Genomic DNA, 23036 nt, shown 5'->3' with positions numbered 1-23036 from the left:
AGACTAAATGAAAATAAACTCACTTTAATGAGACAGTTGTTGCTATTTGATTACATTGCTCAATACTGTGTATGTGTGTTATTTAGTTCCTTTCCCTGGGTGTAGGTCTTTAATAAAAGTGGCCTCCCATTCTCTGCAGTTCTTGTTGGAGTAATCTCTCCCTGTCACTTTGCAGTATAGTTTGGTCTTCCTGTGTGTGTGCGCTACCTCTCCACTTAGATTGTAAGTTTTTTGGAGGCAGAACGATGTCTTTCTGCATGTTTGTACAGTGACTCCTAGCACAAAGGGACACTGATCCGATTGAGTCCAGGGCACTGCATTAGAACTCAATCGTGACAACAGCTTTGGCGTCAGTCACATGCTTCACTGCAGAAACCCTTGAAAAAGAAAGACATGAAGCAACTGTTCAGGGTTTGGAGAAATTCTTTTCTAGATTAATTGGTCAGTAAATTCTCTGGAAACCATAAAAGAGGCATGTGAAATATTAACCTTTATAAATAAACTGGCAAGATTTCTCCAAACCTGTATCTGAACTCTAATTGGAGATATACCAATCTACCAATATACCAATCTAATAAGTGATGCTTTGGCTCACAAAGAAACGTTGCCTAGAAGCCTTTCAAAACAAGAGGAAAGTCTCAAATGCTGTAATGCAGCAATCTTCCCCCAAATGAAGGGGTCAGTGTTTTCTCTCTTTTTTTTCCGTAGAAAGCAAGAAGCAAGCTCAGGAGATGAGCAATGGGCTTTTCTGAAGTACACTAACAAGTTTCTGAACTCATTACAGTATTGATACTCCGAATAGTGATTGAAGCAGTCAGTGGTTTACCCACTGAAAAGCAGAACTACATTGTATTGCTGTCAGGGCATGCTGAAAATACCATTGTATTAAAAATTATTTTCTTCTCAAATAAAACAATCATCTATCTTTTCTTGAAGAGCCCTATATTCCTATAACTTTCTTACACTTATTTTGCTGATACCATTAATATTTTACTTTTTCCATATGATCAGACTGTTTTTCATCTGCAGACTTTTAAAGCTGAGGCGATTTAAGTCCTGAGCATTCGACAGGAAGTGAAATTATTGAAGAAATAGAGTAATGTTAAGGGTGTGACCAAAAGCAGTTGCATTATGTCTCAGGATCAATCATTTAGGCTAAGGGAATGCTCATACCTGCAGGGGGTCAGAATGATTAAATTGCAGTAAGATTTCAATTAGCAGAGGCAGTCCCACCTGGAAAATAAATGTCTTCTGATAGTGTTACTTGAAATTGTATGCAAATAAGGATGCTTTCACTTAACAAGATCCCCTATCCAGTTTCAAAGGAATCTTTTGAAGTATTGCATGTTAAGTGGAAGGAAATTGAAATGCTCTTTATCAAGGAGTGCTGAGCTTTGTTAAATATTGGGTGTGAGGTGAATTGTGTAAAACAGAAATCAGAACAATAGCCTTATTCAAAGTTGCAGTTGAGAAATATTGTGGTCTGTATGGTGATTGTAATGACAAAATAGCTTGGCAGAGGACGCTCAGTGTGTCAGTAGTACATCAGTTGCGCAGACTAGAGAGCTGAGGTAAGAGTAATTTAGAAAGGTGATGAGATTGGCTAGGATGGGATTATTAACAGTAGTGGTACTGTGGTAGGAGCAGGCTGAGTAAACTAAGCCCAGAAGTGATCGACTGTCTTCTGTATTTGCTAATGGCTTTATTGTCAGTTTAGGCATGTCCCTGAGCAAGGAGTGGTGTGTAAAGCGCATCACCTCAGGAGTAGCCTGGAGAGACACACCTATGAATCACAGGTTTCAGAGTAGCAGCCGTGTTAGTCTGTATCCGCAAAAAGAACAGGAGTACTTGTGGCACCTTAAAGACTAACAAATTTATTTTAGCATGAGCTTTCGTGAGCTGCAGCTCACTTCTTCGGATGCATTAGTCTTTAAGGTGCCACAAGTACTCCTGTTCTTTCTATGAATCACAGTTTCTTCTCCCTTGGTGCATTCAGTGGGCTAGATCTTAATCTGATGTAAATTGGCACAGCTTTATTAATTTCAGTGGAGCCATGCCAATTTACACCAGCTAGACATCTGGTCCAATATTTTCCTTAACAAAAAAGATTAGAGATGGTTTCTGCCGAGGTCTTTCCTTTACAAGCTTATTGATCCCAGGGCTACAAGAAATGTGTAACTTTAGTGTTTCATATCGATTCAATAAACATCTTTCCCACACCATGTTGTGCCTTTGCTGCTGTTTTAATTTTCCCAAGAAAAGAAAAAAAACCTAAGGGTCAGATTCTGATGTGCTTACTCCTCCCCATTACTCTGCTTTAAATGTGACTAAGGGGTTGTAGCCACAAAAGTGGCTAGAAGGGGATTCTCTCTTGGCCTTGTGCACATGGTGGACAGGCTGGAGTATGTGAAGGTCCCTGCTACTATTAACAGCAGACACCACTTCTCTGATTAAATAAGGACCAAGTAGGAGTCAAATGGGGTCATTTGGACCTTTTGAACTGAAAAAATTTCAGGGAGGTTTGTGTTTGCACTTCATTAGGTTTAAAGTTCTTTCACCAACGGGCTTCTTACTTCCCCCTGTAAATTGGTGGTCAAGTTGAATTCTGAATGTCCGTGTGTTCTGGCTAGGCAGAGGGAGCAGAGTAGAAAGGATTAATTTTGTCTCCTTATTCTTTGCCTCTGTCTTCTGAGAAGTTAATTGATGTGTTTAGATCACAGTCAGCATTTAAGAACAATGTGTAGGCAGTGGGGAAAACTCATGGACTCTCACTAAACACTGAAGTTATTTTACTTGTTGCTGCCTTATTTTGTACATTTATCAGAGCACTGTGGATGCTTATGTACTGGGTTACACAAGTAATCCTGAAAACATGAGATAATGGTTTTAATTCTAATGGTCAAGTGAGATGTTGAAGATTAAGTACTCTGGTTCCATTTAATCAATGGCTAGAGTATTTTGATATTCATATCCTGTTTTTTCTTTGTCCTGGAGATTTTACTGAGCTTTTAGTTGTTATTAAGAACATCAAACAGTGATTTTTTTCCTAGAAAAATTGATTTATTTTATTTACAGTATTAGGATGTGGGATTGCCAGGTGATAGCTGAAATATTTAAAATTGACCATAGATATTATGAACTTAAAATAAAACTACCCATAGGACAGATATTTGCTTTTCAAATGACTAAATGCAATATCACCCAGTGGTCTGGGAACTTCTTGTGTTCATCTTGATATATAATATAATCTGATGGTTTATCATAATTAGTATACAAAATTTTCTAGACCTGCATATCATTAAGCCACATTTGTTAAATAATTTTTGCCTAGTAGTACAATATTATGCCTGGCTTATTGATGTGTGATAAATATAAGGGAAGTTCTTGTGTCCCACCATAAAATATATGTATAAGGCACAGAAATCAGTATGCCATGGGTGCCTTAAATCTGAATTTCCCAAATTTACGTCAGAACATTAGGGTTCTAGTAGCATACTAGTCTGTATTTTAATATCAGCCTTTTTTGTGCTTCCAAAAATGAGTTGTATGGTGGCTTATGAATACTCTTATGCTTCATAATCCCACATTGATTTACAATATAATGACTTGTACACTGTTAGAGATGCATTTTTTTGGTCTATTATCCAAAATCTATTGTGAGAAGTAGAATTTCTGAATTAAAATATTTTGTAAAAACTCATTTCTGAATCTGGAACACCATTGTCACTAGCTGAACTACAACACATTACTAGTGGCACTGATTGATAAATGGTAGTTAGTGGGGCTCAATGGGCTATAATTTTCCATAATATTTAAAATTGTTAGAGCTCATTTAATATTTTTCAAAATATATTATTTAGCGTTGGTTTTTTTTTTAAGGAAGTAATTTACAAATGTAAATGTAAATTTACCCCCCTTTCCTTCTGGTTTTTGGGGACACAGTCATGGCCTCCCCTACCTCCTGCCCCTTTGCGGTGTCATGCACCCAAGGGGAAAGCAGTCCCTTTAGTGTAGGAAGCACAGGGACTGCTATGGAGCCTATTGCTGTGCCTCTCATCTTCACTTCAACCCCTGTGCAACCATGAAGCAGCAGGGAACAATCTGGCCCTAAGAAAATTAGCCCAAACGAAAGCCCCAGATCCAAACACACACACACAGTTTTGTGGGAGCTCAGATCCAGGTCCAGTGTAACCCCTCACTCAAACTACCCTAACTTTGTGGAAATTCAGTTTCAAACTTTGCAACTTAGGCTCACCACTAGTTAACACTCAAATGTCATGTTATTTCTCACATGTAAAAAAAAAAAAGCCAGATGATATACTGTACTTCCTCAATGTACTATTGATCAGTCTGCTTACCCTTAACTACCTCCTTGTTTTTTATTTATAGACTGGCCTTATTGTTGCCTGTTACCAAGGTTTTGTGGATATTGTAATAGCCTTAGCACAATGCCCTCATGTTGATGTAAACTGGCAGGACAATGAAGGGAACACGGCTCTAATTACAGCTGCGCAGGCAGGTAAGGCTCTTTCTCTGTTTCACCTTTATGTATCAGATTTACGGCAGTGTGTTTGTCATGGCCATTCCTTTGGGGACAAAACTGTGACTCTTAGGGGTTTTTTCCACAATGGCTTGTGGAATTTATAAACCCAGCTAGTTTACACCGAAGCAAAGCTCTCATGAAACTTTTACAAGTTCAGTATATATAAATAGCAAATTCAAACTATATCTTTTGTAGTGGAGTACGGGAGAGTAACCCGGGCTTATGAATGGGTCTAAGCCATTAATTGTTAACAGATGGTTTTAATTATTTTAACTTCAAAATAAATGAAATTTTGTTCAAAAATGTGATCCTGTGACTTTTTTATTTTGTTTTTTTTCCTTTTGAATTTTCTGTTTTTCTTCCATGTTAATAGACTCAGAGACTCATAGACTTTAAGGTCAGAAGGGACCATTATGATCATCTAGTCTGACCTCCTGCACAAAGCAGGCCACAGAATCTTACCCATCCACTTCTATAACAAACCCCTAACCTATGTCTGAGTTATTGAAGTCTTCAAATTGTGGTTTGAAGACCTCAAGCTGCAGAGAATCCTCCAGAAAGTGACCCGTGCCCCATGCTGCAGAGGAAGGCAAAAAAACTCCGGGGCCTCTGCCAATCTGCCCCGGAGGAAAATTCCTTCCCGACCCCAAATATGGCGATCAGCTGAACCCTGAGCATGTGGGCAAGACTCACCCACCAGCACCCAGGAAAGAATTCTCTGCAGTAACTCAGATCCCATCCCATCTAACATCCCATCACAGACCACTGGGCATACTTACCTGCTGATAATCAAAGATCAATTGCCAAAATTAATTGCCAAAATTAGGCTATCCCATCATACCATCCCTTCCATAAATTTATTAAGCTTAGTCTTAAAGCCAGATATGTCTTTTGCCCCCACTACTCCCCTTGGAAGGCTGTTCCAGAACTTCACTCCTCTAATGGTTAAAAACCTTCGTCTAATTTCAAGTCTAAACTTCCTAGTGTCCAGTTTATACCCATTTGTTCTTGTGTCCACATTGGTACTAAGCTTAAATAATTCCTCTCCCTCCCTAATATTAATCCCTCTGATATATTTATAAAGAGCAATCATATCCCCCCTCAACCTTCTTTTGGTTAGGTTAAACAAGCCAAGCTCTTTAAGTCTCCTTTCATAAGACAGGTTTTCCATTCCTCGGATCATCCTAGTAGCCCGTCTCTGAACCTGTTCCAGTTTGAATTCATCCTTCTTAAACATGGGAGACCAGAACTGCACACAGTATTCCAGATGAGGTCTCACCAGTGCCTTATATAACGGTACTAACACCTCCTTATCTTTGCTGGAAATACCTCGCCTGATGCATCCTAAAACTGCATTCGCTTTTTTAACGGCCATATCACATTGGTGGCTCATAGTCATCCTGTGATCAGCCAATACTCCGAGGTCCTTCTCCTCCTCTGTTACTTCCAACTGATGTATCCCCAATTTATAACTAAATTCTTATTATTAATCCCTAAATGCATGACCTTGCACTTTTCACTATACCTTGCACTTTTCACTAAACAACTAGTCATAATGATGTTAATACAGTATATTATGTAGCTGCAGTATGTTCATAACTGTAGCTTTCTTTCACATACCTTGCACATATCTTGATGGCCTGTGGTCATTGCTAAATATTGGAAAGAAAATTAAGGAGCTATGTGACAACTCAGAAGTATTTTAACTGCAAATATGTTATTTAGTCATTCCCTATTAAGGACAAGGAATCTGGTCAGATATTGTGGGCCTGATTCAGCATTCACTAATACTGGTTTTATACCAGGGTAACTACATTGACTTCAGTGGAGATACTCCTAATTTACACTGGAGTGAGAGAAAAATCAAAGAATCACTCTGCATGTTTTATCCCACCCAGAGACAAATGTGTGTTTATTTCTAGCATGAATATACTCATAATCAACTAACTGTTGATTATTGTTAAAAACTAAAATACTCTGCCTTAATTTTAAAGATTGCTGTAGTCCTGTACTGTAAGTGGATACAAAATGCTGAAGTGACTCAGAAAAGAGAGGTGACAAATATGATTAGGATCTGTATCTACAGGCCAAATACAGACTCTTTTTGTCTGTGGTGTGGAGCCCAAAACAGCTCTGCAGCCCTACCGGGCTCTGCAGCTATGCTCATCTAAGCAAATTGTCTAGCTTGGTCCTCAGAGGCAATCATGTAACAGCTAAGTGGCTGCCCAACCTTCTCCCCTCCCCAGGCATGGAATCCATGATGTACTTACTGTATTTATTTGTTTCAAGTGTTGTAGCCGTGCTGGTCCCAGGATGTTAGAGAGACAAGATAGGTGAGGTAGTATCTTTTATTGGACCAACTTCTATAGGTGAAAGAGACAAACTTTCAAACTTACACAGAGCTCTTCTTCAGGTCTGGAAAAGGCACTCAGAGTGTCATGGCTAAATACAAGGTGGAGCAGATAAGGAGTTAACACACGTTGCAAGAGACCATTCAAGGTGAAGTGCGCAGTCAACCCCTCTACAGTCACAGGACAAAGGAGGGCTAGGCCATGTTTACACTACCACTTATGTTGGCAAACCTTATGTCGCTCAGGGGTGTGAAAAAAGATACCCCTGAGTGACATACATTTTACTGGCATAAGTGGCAGTGTGCACATCGCTATGTCAGCGGAAGAGCTTCTCCCTCCGACATAGCTACCACAACTCACTGAGGTGATTTTATTATGTCAGCATAGAGTGGCTACACGAGCAATCTTACAGTGACACAGCTGCTAGAGTAGACATGGCCATAGTGGGTTACAGATTGTTGTAATGGGCCGTACATCCAGTGTCTTTATTAAGTCCATGATTTTTGGTGTCTAGCGGAGTTATGAATTTAAGCTTAGTAGATCATAGTGTTGTTCCTGTGATTTTTCTATATGTCTAAAAGTTAGGTTTTGTGACCCTGAGCTTCATGGTACCTATGTCCTTTTGTCGATCTAAGCCTTAGTATCTCTGACTGGCAGCGAGTGTGAGGTTCTGCAACTTTGAAGTTATAGACCCTTGAGATAATTAATTCTGACCTATGTTACTTAAGAGGATTTATATCTAGTGTTGAGGAGTTCCAAATCTGAGATCAGAGGAACTGAAGGAATGTAATAATTAGCAACAATTAGGTTGATATACATACATACAGCCAGACCTATCCCATCCACAGGACAGACCGGGGCAACTGCCCCGGGCCCCGTGCTTTGGGATGCGGGGTCCAGGGTGGCCTGGGGGGTTAGCAGAGGGCCTAGCACTGGCAGCAGTGAGCGACCCAGTCTCAGCCCATCCTGCTCCGCCCCCTGGCTCCCAGCATCACTTGGGGGAGAGGGCAGAAGCTGGAAAGAGGTGGAGTGGGGGTTTGGGGGAAGGGGTGGAATGCGGGTGGGGAGGGGGTGGGGCAGGGGTGGGAAGAGGCAGGGTTGGGCAGGGGTGGGAAGGGGGAGGGGCAGGGCCTGAGGGAAGGGGTGGAGAGGGGGCGGGGCCTGGGATGGACGGGGTAGGTTGTCCCAGGTCCCAACCCCCACCTAGGGATGGCCCTGCATACAGCATACATTTAGTGTTACATTTAATGGACAGCATCACACAAGTGGTCCAGCTGTGGTACTCAAGTCCCTTTTAAAAGCTGTTGTTTAAAAAAGAAAATTATATAGTTTAATGATACATTTCTGTGCCCTAGTTACCACAAAATTTGTTTGGCAGTGAACTGGACATGCATAAACATTATTTATTTAGCAATAAAAACTAGTATTACCTTTGCTGCTAGTAAATATTTGGCTTTACCTGGGAATTTTTTTTGTATTATTATGAAAAAGGAAATGATGGATTATTTGCTACTTAAGAAATCACTTGGAGGTAGTAATTATAAAATGTTTAAGTTTTTTCAGAATTTTCTTATTTATAGCGCTTTCTGAATAGAATCAGGAGATCTTACATGCTCTGTAACCTGTTTTTCTTTTAGCTGCTTCTAATGTATATTTGGCCCATAAAAGGTTTAGAGTTAAGGCTGGCTTTTTTCTGACCTTTATACTTAATTATAATGAGCTCGGAATTAATCTACAGTGCTGACATTGTCTCGACAGACATTGACTTGACACTGTCAGTATTTTATATTGATCCCAAAAGCAATTGAGACTGACAGTAGTCAGCAGAAGTTTATACAAGCTTATAAATATTTGTTTTTACTTATTTTCCCCTTTGTAATCCTGTGCCAGAGTGTTGATACCAGTTATTTAATACATTATTACAAGATACTGTTGTGTTAATACAGATTATCATGTGGTTAACATCGCAATCAGTGGAGTTAACATGGAATATAGTTGCTACTTACTTCTAAGTAGTAGCCTAGAGCAATATACTGTAGACAGCTGAAGTATATATTTTATGTGTTTTTTCTTGAATTTTCAAGTATATTGTCAATAACCTTTTCTAATACAATATTTTTAAACTTTAGAATGATCCTCTCTCATGTCTTCTGTTTTTCTTATTTGGTTAGGCCATGTCTACACTACAAAATTAAGTCGACCTAATTTACGTCAGCATAGAACCACTGCAAGTAATTACATTGCTTGTGCATGTCTACAGTTCGCTCCTTCTGTTAGCGGTGCACATCCTCACCAGGAGAACTTGTATCCATTGTACTGTTAGTGTGGGATAGCTCCTGAAAGGTAACATTTGACGTGAGCAATGCAGTATTTACACTGATACTCGGTCGACCTAACTACATCAACCTTGACTCTATGCCATTTGTGGAGGTGGAGTTATTAAGTTGGTGTAGCAGGGCAGTTACATCGGCAGGACTGAAATTTACGTGTAGACAGTTTCATAGTTAGGTTGACATAAGCTGCCTTGTGTCCACCTAACTCTGTAGTGTAGACCAGACTTTATTTACTTCCTTTCTCCCCTCCACCCCCCCTAACTTGCAGTTACTACTTTCTTGCAACTTTTGGTTGGTTTCCTCCCCGACCCCAAAGTTGCTCTCATTAGCTTTCCATGCTGATTGGGTAGACTGGCCCACCATTGAAATCAATACATTTGTCAAACTGAACCTAGTTGTCCAGTTATTTGTGTTGAACTGTAATTTGCTACTAAAGACCTAAAGATGCATCTCTTTACTATGATGTGTGTAATTACACACACACACACACACACACGATAACTGCATTGAAAGATGGAACACCTGTCACTCCCCACAGCTGTGGCGAGCCCATTCCCCAAGACCACTCTTTCCCTTTGGTTTCTGGGCTGTTGATGCTGCTAGGTTGGCCCCTCCTCAGCTAGCCTGGCAGTACCAGTGCTACCTGCCAGCTCCTGGTTATTGTGGTGATACATAACTGCCAGGGGCAGCTCCGTGTATGAGCTTTTGTGAATTATTTAAGGAATTTATTTGTAAACAGTTTGCATGAATTATATTCTTTAAAGAAATCATGTGCATTTGCTGCTGGTGAATGGCATCACCTTGATATACAAAGCTCTCTGTCTATCCCACGTACACTGCCCTGCCAGCATTGCTCTTCCCTTTATCTGGGGCAATGGGACAGTTGAGTTTCCTTGGCCCATGAAGTTCTTGGCTTCTCTGCTGAATCTGCCAATTAGTGCAGAGTGTGCTGGTGAGTTTGTGATGTGGGAGCTGAAACTGAGATCCACTGAGATATCCTCCTGTAGAGGCCACCAAACATCCACTAGATAGGAATAAATTTTAATCTGTACTGAGTTTGGCCAAATTCAAACCAGTAACCAGAGGTAAAAGGCTCACTAGCAGTGCCCTGAGGCATCTAGTCACCCAATACATGCTGATTTAATAGGGGGTTCCATAGACACCTTTATTAAATCCAAAAAAGAAAATTTTACTTACTGGTGACTGTTATTCATAGATTCATAGTCTCTAGGACTGGAAGGGACCTCGAGAGGTCAACGAGTCCAGTCCCTTGCCCTCATGGCAGGACCAAATACTGTCTAGACCACCCCAGATAGACATTTATCTAACCTACTCTTGAATCTCTCCAGAGATGGAGATTCCACAACCCCTCCCTAGGCAATTTATTCCAGTGTTTAACCACCCTGACAGTTAGGAACTTTTTCCTAATGTCCAACCTAAACCTCCCTTGCTGCAGTTTAAGCCCATTGCTCCTTGTTCTATCCTTAGAGGCTAAGATGAACAAGTTTTCTCCCACCTCCTTATGACACCCTTTTAGATACCTGATTTTCCGAGTCCCCTCTGTGGAGGGCCACTTGTAGGGTTTGGTGCCCTCTGGTTTGATCTTAAGTAACTTTACAAACAGCATGTCCATTGGGTCACATAAGCAGCCCCTTCTCCCATGACTTCGATGTTTGAGTCTTCATAGGTGAGTGTATCCCTCCACTGCCTCACTCTTTTCTTCCACACCATGGAGTCCTAAACTGAGATAAGAACTCTGAGAAAGAGGAGAAGGTGACAAGGAAATGTGAATGCAAAGAGGCGGCTCTCAAAGAACAACAGTTACCAGTAACTGACCTTTCTTCTTTGAGGGCCTCTGAGCATTCCCCCACATGGGAGATTAGTGAACAGTATCACCAAAGATGAATGGCAGGCTGAGGAGTTCTATAATTAAATAAATATTGCAGAGCTACCTGCCCAAACCTAGCTTCTAAACAGAAGGCCAGGTTTAATGAATTGTGCTTAGTGAAGGTGTGAGCCAAACTCCAAGCGGCTGTTCTGCAAATCTCCCTGCTTTAAATATGCCAGGAAGCAGTACCTGTGGCCATGGTCCGAGTTAGTTCATTGTATTTCAAACTATTATCAGTCATTGATTTTTCCTAGCTGCATGGTATTCCCATTTAAAATAATCACTGGAACAAACTCCCAGGCCATTGAAATAGCAATTTAAAAAAAAAAGCGTAATTATTACACCAAGATCATTGTTGTTTTAATCTGAAATTATTCTTTCATGTGCTATATAGTAAATCCACACTATTTGATTTGTAAGATTATATAAAACAGTTCAAATATATGGCTGAGATGTGCATCCTCAGAAATGCTCTCACAGGGTCTGAATCCAAACAGTACTTGGGTGTAGATAAGGTGGTTCTATGGAATTTCACAGTCTCAGACACATCTTTTGTGTGCAGTTCAGCAAAGGAAACATATAGATGATAAGCAGGCCTGCAGTGTTTAGTGAGGCTGTATGAAGGACTTGTCTATATATTTTGTAGATTGAGGTTAAAAGAAAACTCTTTGATATGTAGAATGTCATGGTTATTCTGACACTCTGATCTGAGCATCAGGATCTGACAAGATGCTGGCAGCAGAATTGCTTTTAAAACCTCAGATTAGCAAAGGTTTTAGCAGAGAAATGAATTCAGCTCACTGAAGTTCATTTGCTTTTTGAAATGTAAGATGTACATCTTTGCAAAGATAGCATCCAGCTCAAGGGTTTTTCTAGATGGACAACCTTGAAATAGTATAGGGAGGGAGCTGTACTTTCAGCTTAGTAATATTGAGAAGCAGCTACAAACTACCCAATTTGGCATGCAAATCACAGGTTTGAAAAATGGCCTGCATGCCTCTGTAACTTGCTTGCCCATCTCTCAGCATCTCTTCCAGCCAAAGCATTTTTTTTCAGAGACAACATGCCTGTTGTCTAGAATTGTAAATTCATCACAGCCTAAAACAGGTTATGTCTAAAAGATGGTAGAGGGTTTTAAATATACATTTATAAATTCTAAGAGGGGAACAAGATTGAGTGGGTGGGTGTAGTGGGGCAGTGAAGAAAGGATGGGGGTAGGGTTGCTGAGCGTCTGGTTTTCGACTGAACGCCTGGTCAAAAAGGGACTGGTGCTGACCAGGCTGGTAAAAGTCAGTCCATTCGGCAGCGCAGCAGTGGCCCGGGGCTAAGGTAGGCACCCTGCCTGCCCTAGCTCCGTGCAGCTGCCAGAAACGGCCACCAGGTCCCTGCAGCCCCTACACGCATGGGCAGCCAGGGAGGCTCTGCATTCTGCCCCCGCCCCTAGGGCCATCTCCACAGCTCCTATTAGTGACTAATGGGAGCTGCAGGGGTGGCACCTGCATGCGCGAGGGCAGTACCCAGAGCCTCCCTGGCCGTCCATGCACCTAGGGGCTGCAGGGACCTGGCAGCCGTTTCCCAGGAGCCATGGAAAGCGCCCCCTGGACCCTGCACCCCAACCCCTGCCCCAGCCCCTTCCTGCACCCCAAACCCCTCATCCCCAGCCCCATCCCACAGCCCACACCCCAAGCCAGAGCCCTCACCCCCTCCTGCACTCTGAACCCCTTTGCCCCAGCCCAAAGCCCATACCCCCAGCCCAGAGCCCATATCCTCCCACCCCAAGCTTCTGCCCCAGCTCAGAGCCCCCCTCCCGCATCTCAACCCCTTTCCCCAGCCCGTGAAAGTGAGTGAGGGTGGGGGAGAGCGAGCAATGGAAGGAGAGTGGGATGGAGTCTGCAGGGGTGGGGTCTTGGAGATGGGCTTCAGAGAAGCGGCAAGACAGGGGTTTTTGGTTTTGTGCGATTAGAAAGTTGGCAACCCTAGATGGGAGATTGAGGGAGATGAAGGTAATAAAAGAATGACAAAAAGAGTGGGGAAGAAATGTGAAAATGGTAATGAAGGAGCGATTGTTGTGAAAGGAGAAAAGAAAGTGGGATGAGAGGATAACAAAACGGGGAAGAGAAGAAAAAAATAGAGGAAGAAAGACAATGCAAAAACAGAAGGAAAGAATACTACATAGAGTAAAAGGAAAGAAAAAGTCATGAAGGAATAAAAAATGGAAACAGAAGGGAAAAAAGGGAGGAAGATACAGTACAGTAACTTTTATTTCATAAAGGTTAATTCAACAATACAATAAATTAATAATAATAATAATACTAAAAACTCAGGGTCTGGATGCACAATATTGCTGCTGCTGGATAGCAATTGCTCTAGCCAGACATGAATGATAACAGGTGCTGTTATTCAGTGGGAATCCTTATTTGCTCACTCTTTCAAAACATCTGCTGGATGCCAGTGTGTTATATGGACCAACTACCTATCAATCTCTAACACAGTTATGTAGTAATTGTGGAGTATAGAATTGCACATTAGAATAATTCCTTTAAATTAATGAGGATGTAAAAACCAATCATACAAAGTATTGAGAATGTTATGGAAGGTGCTGAGCAGCCTCCATTCTTTGGATCTGTCAGGAGGCACTCGATATCTTACAGGACTGGACTCTACATTCGCAGGCACAAATCAATGTTTCAACTATGATGTTTCAAAACAGATTCTCTCCTTTTTTTCTTCTTGATATTACACCCATTTTCAGGACAGTGAGTGAGTTATATCATCATAGGTGCTGGAACTAGGGGTGCCAGGGGTGCTGCCACACCCCCTGGCTTGAAGTGGTTTCCATCATATACAGGGCTTACAGTTTGGTTCAATGGATTTCAGCATCCCCACTATACAAATTGTTCCAGCGCCTCTGGACATCATGCCGGATTATATGCAGAAATAACAACGAGGCAGCTATAATCCAGTGGTTAGGGCCCCGAACTAGAAGTCAAGAGGCCTAAATGATGTGTATTCTTGGGGAAAGTCATTCAATCTTCCTGTCTCAGTCCCCGCAACTGTAAAATGGGGATAATGATATTTACCTTCCTTGTAAAGCATGGATGGAAAATAATAATTCCTAAATAAAGCCTGGGGAGCCTTTGCATGTAGTGCACTGAATCTGCATGCTGCTGCTGACATTATTATTTATTATTATTTTTGTAGTACAGCAGTGCCTAGAAGCCCCGACCAAAACCATTGTACCAGGCCCTTTCAAACCAAATAGAAAAGACATTCTAGAGGACTGCCCAGGCCAGGCATAAAGTGAGTCACGGAGCATGTCTTTGAGGGCACTGATACACTTCACAGAAAATAAGCTTGGCATATGTATGAGTTAAGCTATGATTGATTACTTATACTGTATAGACACTCCTCTAGTTGCATAAGAACAGCCATACTGGGTCAGACCAAAGGTCCATCTAGCCCAATGTTCTGTCTTCCGACAGTGGCCAATGCCAGGTGCTTCAGAGGGAATGAACAGAACAGGTAATCATCAAGTGAGCCATTTCCTGTTGTCCATTCCCAGCTTCTGGCAAAACCGGGGCTAGGGACACCATCCCTGCCACCCTGGCTAATAACCATTGAGGGACCTATCCTCCATGAATTTATCTAGTTTATTTTTGAACCCTCTTATAGTCTTGGCCTTCACAACATCCTCTGGCAATGAGTTCCACAGGTTGACTGTGCGTTGTGTGAAAAAATACTCCCTTTTTTTGTTTTAAACCTGCTGCCTGCATTTGGTGACCCCTAGTTCTTGTGTTATGAGTAGGAGTAAATAACATTTCTTATTTACTTTCTCTACTCCCGTCATGATTTTATAGATCTCTATCATATCCCCCCTTATTTGTCGCTTTTCCAAGTTTAAAAAGTCCTAGACTTTTTAATTTCTCCTCATATGGAAGCTGTTCTATACCCCTAATCATTTTTGTTCCCTTTTCAAAACCTTTTCCAATTCCAATATTCCTTTTTTGAGATGGGGCGACCACATTTACACGCAGTATTCAATATGTGGGCATACCATGGTGTGACGTTCCCCTCTGATGTTATCTGGACCGGTGATCTGCTAGGTCACTCCAATCCGTGTCTCTGGGGAGCCAGCCTTACCCTGCTCTGCTGTGAGAACCCCCACACCTGTACTGTTCACGCACAGCCTCTGGCATGTAAGCTGCTCCTTGGATTGTGCAACTAAATGACACTAGCCAGTATCTCTGGTCCCAGATACAACCCTAGGAATCTCCATCTTGGTGTCCAGTTATGCCCGCTGGATGCTGCACGCTTATATAAGTTTGTCAATTTAACAAATAAACTGATATGTACCAGGCTTGTTATCCCAAGGGGAGTCTCTGAAATGCTTCAAATCAAATGCACTGCTTCAGGTAGAATAAACAAATTTATTAACTATAAAGATAGATTTTAAGTGATTATACGTCAAAGCAAAACATAGGTCAGATTTGGTAAAATGAAATAAAAGCAAAACACATTCTAAGCTGATCGTAACACTTTCAGTGCCCTTACAAACTTAGATGCTTCTCACCACAGGCTGGCTGGTTGCCCTTCAGCCAGGCTCTTCCCTTTGATCAGTGTTCAGTTGCGTGGTGTGGTGTCTGTAGATGGAGGTGGAAGAGAGAGGAAGAGCATGGTAAACGTCTCTCTCTTTTATCATGTCCTTTATTCCCTCTTGGCTTTGCCCCCCTCCCTTCAGAGTCAGAGAATTACCTCATCGTAGTTCCAAATTGATCAAAGGAGTGTGTGTGGGGGGGTGACTCCCTCAATAGTCCAACAAAATCTTTTGTTGCTGCCTAGGCCAGCGTCCTTTGTCCCTGTCAGGCTGGGCTGGGTTTGTCCCATACTTGCCCTGATGAGGTGTGAACTGCCTCTCTGCTCTTGGAGAGTTTTTGCCTGGGCTTATTTTAAGCCATGAGGATACATTTTCAGCCTCATAATTACATACATGAAATTATAACCCAGGGGTAGGCAACCTATGGCACGCGTGCCAAAGGCAGCAACGAGCTGGTTTTCAGTGGCACTCACACTGCCTGGGGCCTGGCCTCCAGTCTGGGGGGGCTCTGCATTTTAATTTAATTTGAAATGAAGCTTATTAAACATTTTAAAAACCTTATTTACTTTACATAAAACAAAAGTTTAGTTATATATTATAGACTTATAGAAAGAGACCTTCTAAAAACGTTAAAATGTATTACTGGCACGCGAAACCTTACATTAGAGAGAATAAAGGAAGACTCGGCACACTACTTCTGAAAGGTTGCCGACCCCTGTTATAACCTATAGCCTTACTATAACATTACTGTAACAACAATGCTCAGTGCATCATGAGCCTTCCAAAGACACCTGACATGACAGACTTTGCATTGGATACCACACAATCATTTTACAAGGATGAACATGGGGATGCTGGGTGTTCCCCCGAGGTACAGAGCATCACACATGGATTTATATAGAGACACTATGATATTCTCTATCTTATTATGTATCCCTCTCTTAAAGATTCCCAACATTCTGTTTGCTTTTTTGACTGCCACTGCACATTGAGTGGATGTTTTCAGAGAACTATACACCATGACTCCAAGATCTCTTACCTGAGTGGTAACAGCTAATTTAGACCCCATCACTTTATATGTATAATTGGGATTATGTTTTCTGACATGCATTACTTTGCATTTATCAACACTGAATTTCATCTATCAGAGGGGTAGCCGTGTTAGTCTGGTTCTGTAGAAGCAGCAAAGAATCCTGTGGCACCTTATAGACTAACAGACGATTTGCAGCATGAGCTTTCGTGGGTGAATACCCACTTCTTCGGATGCAAGCTTGCATCCGAAGAAGTGGGTATTCACCCACGAAAGCTCATGCTGCAAAACGTCTGTTAGTCTATAAGGTGCCACAGGATTCTTTGCTGAATTTCATCTGCCATTTTCTTTCCCAGTCACCCAGTTTTGTGAGATCCCTTTGTAATTCTTCGCAGTCTGCTTTGGACTTAACTATTTTGAGTAGTTTTGTATAATCTGCAAATTTTGCCACCTCACTGTTTACCCCTTTTCCAGATCGTTCACCTATGTGTCTGATAATTCTGCTCTTTACTATAGTTTCAACCAGATTGTCCGGTACCGAAGTTAGGCTTATTGGACTGTAATTGCTGGGATCACCTCTGGAGCCTTTATAAAAATTGGCATCACATTAGCTTTCCACCAGTCATCTGATACAGAAGCTGATTTAAATGATAGATTACAGATTATAGTTAGAAGTTCTGAAATTTCACATGTGAGTTCCTTCAGAACTCTTGGGTGAATACCATCTGGTCCTGGTGATTTATTACTGCTTAGTTTAACAATTTGTTCCAAAACCTCCTCTAATGACTCCTCAATCTGGGACAGTTGCTCAGATTTGTCACCTAAAAAGAATAGCTCAGGTTTGGGAATCTCCCTCACATACTTAGCCGTGAAGACCAATGCAAAGAATTAATTTAGTTTCTCTGCAATGGCCTTATCGTCATTGAATGCTCCTTTAACAGCTTGATCGTCCAGTGGCCCCACTGGTTGTTTAGTAGGCTTCCTGTTTCTGATGTACTTAAAAAAATATATATTATCTTTTGAGTCTTTGGCTAGCTGTTCTTCAAATTCTTTTTTGGCCTTCCTAATGATATTTTTCACTTGCCAGAGTTTATGCTCCTTTATGTTTTCCTCACTAAGATTTAACTTCCACTTCGTAAAGGATGCCTTTTTGCCTCTTACTGCTTCTTTTACTTTGTTGTTTAGCCATGGTGACTCTTTTTTTGTTTCCCTTACTATGTTTTTTAATTTGAGGTATACATTTAAGTTGAGCCTCTATTATGGTGTCTTTAAAAATTTACTGGGTCTTGTGCTGTGCTCCACTTTGCAAGTCACTGGTGAAACAGTACCATGCTTAGAAAAAGTGAGTTTAGTTGTATTTAATGTGATGTATAAGAAATTAAACAGCACAAGGTTTCCATAAGCAAGTAATAATGTATAAATTGTACAGGTTCTCTCTAAGCTAGTCATGGAGTGAATGAAAAACAGACACTTCAGCTGGACAACAATCTCTCCCCAGGTCTTTAAATAAGAGACATGCACAGAGATCACCCAGAACTCTTGATGGTTGGATGGGAGAACAATTTAAAGATGTGGGGGGGGGGCACGTGACCACCTCTTTCCATGCATGCGTCACCTATGGGCCCTTTCCCACTCCCCCTGCGCCTCCCATGCCTTCTCGCCCTTACTCCCCTCATAGAGCTCCTTCCTTGCTTCCTTCTCCTATTGCTTCCCCACTGAGCCAGAGTGGGCTCTGATACCTACCGCCGAGCAGGTTACTGCAGCTGTGAGCAAGGAAAGGACAGGATTCAGAGGGCTTTCCATGCCCGCTCTGGCGTTGCTGTGCTGCCAGCCCCATCTCTCTTCCCTGCTCCAGGTGCCTCCTAGCAGGACTCAGCAGGAGTGCTTGGTGCCGGTGCCTTTCCCTGGCATGTCCCCCTCAGCCGCACTCAGCCAGACTCCCACCTTGGCAGAAATCAGGGGAGGGGGACTTGTGACACCACATGCCCCTTCCCCGACGCAGGACAAAGAACTGGATACCATATGCCGAGCACAGTATTCTTGGTAGGAGGCACACCAAGCATACAGACCAACAAACTATGATGTTGGAAAATATTTTCCCCCCATTCTGCAGCTTCCTAGTGCCATGCTTCCTCATTCGCAATCCCCTTTCACACTCTCTAAGTGCTGTGACTTTCTCCCACTCCCACTAAACTACTGTATGTTTAGCAGCCCAAGGTTACTGCCGCTATGGATCAGACTTTACATCTGTCATTAATAATCAGCAATAGCATGCAATTCAAATATATCCATGGTAACTTCTTCTTAGAGCTTCATGAAGTTTTTGTAGCAAACATGAAATCACACAATACATACCTGGTTTCAGGTTAGGTACAAACTCTAGCGTTCACCTAGGTTCACTGAAACACTGGTGAAATTTCAAGAGAACCTGGGCCAAATTCATGGCTTTGTATCAAAACCATATAACAGGTTGAACTCAAAATAAGGTGAAATTGGGCATTTATGACTGTTTTATTTTGAGTTTGTGTTTCTTTGAACCCGAAATTTGAAGCAAACCTCAGGGTACATAAACCCTGGTGGATTGAAATTGAAGAGGTTGCATGAATCCCTGTGATATCGAACAGCTGAATTCCACACAGCTCTGCTTAATTTTCTTTGTTACTTTGCTGCTATTTTTTTGTCTTCACTTGAAATTAGATCCAATTCCCTGGGGAGCTTTGACTATGGTTTCCTCCACCCCACTCCCTATCTGTGTCAAATAGCCCAATCTGTAGTTATATTTTTGGCAACATAAAGAAGAGCATCTTTAACCATAATTAACATAGAGATTTAAAAAAAATTATTTATTTGTATATAATGCTGTTGTTTTAAATGTCCTCACTATTCTGATGTTCTCTAGATGTCCCTGGTTGAAAAGAAGTGTTTCTTCTACATTGAGGCCTTCAGGCTAGGCAGAGGGATACTTACACATCAAGAGAAACTGAGCATTCTGGGGCCAGTCCTGCAAACCTTCTGGGCACAGAGATTCCATTAGTGTTAATTGTCTTCATTGTCTTATTTGTGACTTGATCCTGCTCCCATTGAAGTCAATAGGAGTTTTGCCATCTACTGCAACATGAGCAGAATTGGGGCATTTGTTCATGTTATGGGCCCAGTTGAAAATGAGTGTAAATCATTGCCACTCTAATTTGGAATTTTTTTTACATCTAGTTTGCACTCATTTTGTACTGAACTAAGTGATGGCACAAGGTGCAGGGCCACTATGCATTTGGCCTTCAATTTCTTTGATTCAGTTTAAACTCTTGTTTTAGGTTGTCTATGAAATTGCTTGAGTTTCAAGGAAGTTTCCGGTTAAACAAATAGGTTGGTGGGATTTGGCAAACCTCAGAGAAGGGTGAGACTGAAAACATCGTTAACACTACGACTACAGATATATCTAAAACCATTTAACTGGCAAAAAAATCGCTTTTCCTGCCTTCCAGAAGAAGTGTAGGATTGTGTTTGTGCAAACAACTGCTGATGAAAACTGCACCAGATGTGCTGCAACAAATTTATTTTAAAAATTGCTCTGTCTGAATTAAAATCTGCTTCAGTAACATTTCTGGATATACTTGACAGCCATGCTTTGCAGAATATCCAACTAGACTGCAGAGTGAGATGACAGAACATTTTTTACAGCTCACAGTAGTTAAGTTGTGATTGTTCCAGCTGCTTGACAGACTGCATTATTATACAAACCATCATAAAATAAATGACAAGTGAAGGGAAAACTGTTTTGAATAAGTCATAATGGCACTAGATGTTTGTCATCTTCTGTTAATCCAATTATAAGGGGTTGATGTTTTAATTGGTCTTCAGGCTGTTAGCTCCGTAACACTTATTATTTTAGCCAGTGATAGTCTTCCAGTGCTCTGCATATCCCTGCTGACACCAGTGACCCTGGCACACAAACCAAAGGAAGTGAAAGGCAGCAATGGCCATTTTTGGAGAGTAAAACTTGACAGCAGAACATCAGTCACATTGATTTTACTGTGGAGCCAGTAAAGCAGCCCCACTGGCTTGTTGCTAATAAGTGTCCCAGTGGCTCTCCACAGCCAGACAGGGAAAGAAATGGTGGAAAAGAGCAAAAAAACCCACAAATAATCCCTTTGTCTAATATCAACTCACCCGAAGTTCTGTTGAGATTTTCAGCTCTGAATGCCTAGTGCAAACAGGGGGAGGGGTAGCTTAGTGGTGTGAGCATTGGCCTGCTAAACCCAGCGTTGTGAGTTCAGTCCTTGAGGGGGCCATTTAGGGATCTGGGGCAAAAATTTGTCAAGAGATTAGCTCTGCTTTGAGCAGGGGGTTGGACTAGATGATCTCCTGACATCCCCTCCAACCCTGATGCTCTATGATTAATCAGGCTCCATGATTTTAGAGAAAAGGATCCAGCTGTCTGCATATCTCCATGGCAGTATCTTGTCCAGTTCTTTAAAAATATGTGTACAATTAATAACTTCACACTTGCATCAGACCTTCCATTTTCAAAGGGTTTTAGGGGTCAGTTTGGTTTTCCCACAACCCCTGTGTATGGGGCAGGATGTCTTTGCACTGCCCTAATAGCAGACCCTGATGCATTCTGTGTTTTGGCCAGGACCGGCTCCAGGCACCAGCTCAGCAAGCAGGTGCTTGGGGCGGTCAAGGGGAAGGGGCAGCACGTCGGGCTCTTTGGCGGCAATTTGGCAGCAGGTCCCTTGGTCCCTCTTGGAGGGAAGGACCTGCCACCAAATTGCCGCCGAAGAAGAAAGCGGCGCGGTGGAGCTGCCGTCGATCGCGATCGTGGCTTTTTTTTCCCCCCTGCTGCTTGGGGCTGCAAAAACCCTGGAGCCAGCCCTGGTTTTGGCTTCCCCCATTCCAGCTTTATAACTGGCACAGCCTACATCCCCTAGTGCCGCTGTTCTGGCCGGCACATTGGAGGTGGTGGAACCACACAGCTCCACCCATTCCCTATCCCTTCCCACCAATATGAATTGGGGGACACATAGTATCCCCACATACAATATGGTCCTTAGCTATTCCCCACAACAACCCCTGAAGTGGGTAAGTAAGAGTGTTATGTACATCAGTTTTTATAGAGGGGAAAGCCATATTCAGAGTCAGTGTCAGAGCTGGGATTACAACCCAGGAATTCCAGGCTCCTATTCCCATGCTCCAGTCAGACCATCAAGACACTTTAAGAATAAATGCTACTGACTGCAGCATGTGAAAAAGGATGTGAGAATGGCATAGTATTAAGTAGCTGTGGCTTGCATATTTGATAGCTGGTAGTGGTCAATTAAAAGTTTCAAGCAGTCTAAACCTCAGAGTGATTCTTAACTCTAATATTTTTCTGTAGCGATAACTCTTCTCTCCCTTGTTTTATCCTTCTACAGGGCATATAACCATTACAAACTACTTGTTGAACTATTTTCCTGGTCTTGATATTGAGAAGAGGAATGTATTTGGATTCACAGCACTGATGAAATCTGCAATGCAAGGCCGAACTGAATGTGTCAGAGCCTTAATGTTGGCAGGTATGTGAAATTATTTGCTTCATCAGTACTTCTTGCTCTGAATAAGATAGCAGTAAATCAGTGAAAAGTTGGCCTTTCCTTTATTTACGTTATTAAGAGGTGTGGTGGAGCTATTTATACAAATGAAAACAATTTCTGAATGTCTTGTAAATAGAGACGTGAAGCAGTTTTATTTATTTATTATTATTATTGTTACAATAGTACTTCACAGTGCTCTTGAATTTCCATCTAAGCATCTCAACGGAAATTAAAAGCATTCATTGGTTTAGACTTGCATCATCCATGAGAAGTAGATAAGTATTATTATCTGCAATTTTTCAGATGGGGAAACTGAGTCATAGGAGGTTAAATAACTTGTTCAAGGTCACACTGTATGTTTGAGACAAACTAAGGAACAAAACATAGATCTCCTATGGTCATGCTTTACCAACAGTCTATCTATTCTTACAATATTAGAATAGTAGAGGACAGTAATTTTTTCTTTTTAATCTTGGTAAAATATGGGGACAGATACATTGCTACAAAATTGGGCCTGAAAGATTTGAAAAACCTGGGATGATTTTTGACTTTATAAGAAAACCCAGAAGTTTTGATGTGATATTGAGTTTCATTTCAAACATTTCACACAGCTCAAATACTATGAATATGATACAATATTAAAATATGATCTGATAACTGTGTCCAGAATTATAAAGCCACCTAATGTTAAATAATAAGACACGATAAGCTGTGTATGGTAGTTAGA

The 23036-nt window shown here is 41.6% G+C and overlaps 1 protein-coding gene across 1 annotated transcript in view; it reads left to right on the top strand.

Annotated features, from left to right (window-relative positions):
• The window catches only part of ANKRD33B (ankyrin repeat domain 33B), a 108455-nt gene that overhangs the window by 70624 nt on the left and 14795 nt on the right, over positions 1-23036 (top strand). The window contains exons 2-3 of the mRNA XM_045006809.1: positions 4390-4519; positions 22151-22291. Of these exons, the coding sequence (XP_044862744.1) occupies positions 4390-4519; positions 22151-22291 (271 nt within the window). The remainder of the gene's footprint in view (positions 1-4389; positions 4520-22150; positions 22292-23036) is intronic.

The sequence above is a fragment of the Mauremys mutica genome, chromosome 2, assembly GCF_020497125.1.
Source record: "Mauremys mutica isolate MM-2020 ecotype Southern chromosome 2, ASM2049712v1, whole genome shotgun sequence".
Taxonomy (NCBI): Eukaryota; Metazoa; Chordata; order Testudines; family Geoemydidae; genus Mauremys; species Mauremys mutica.
Note: the sequence above shows the minus strand (reverse complement) of the source record. Positions and strands in the feature narration are given on the sequence as shown.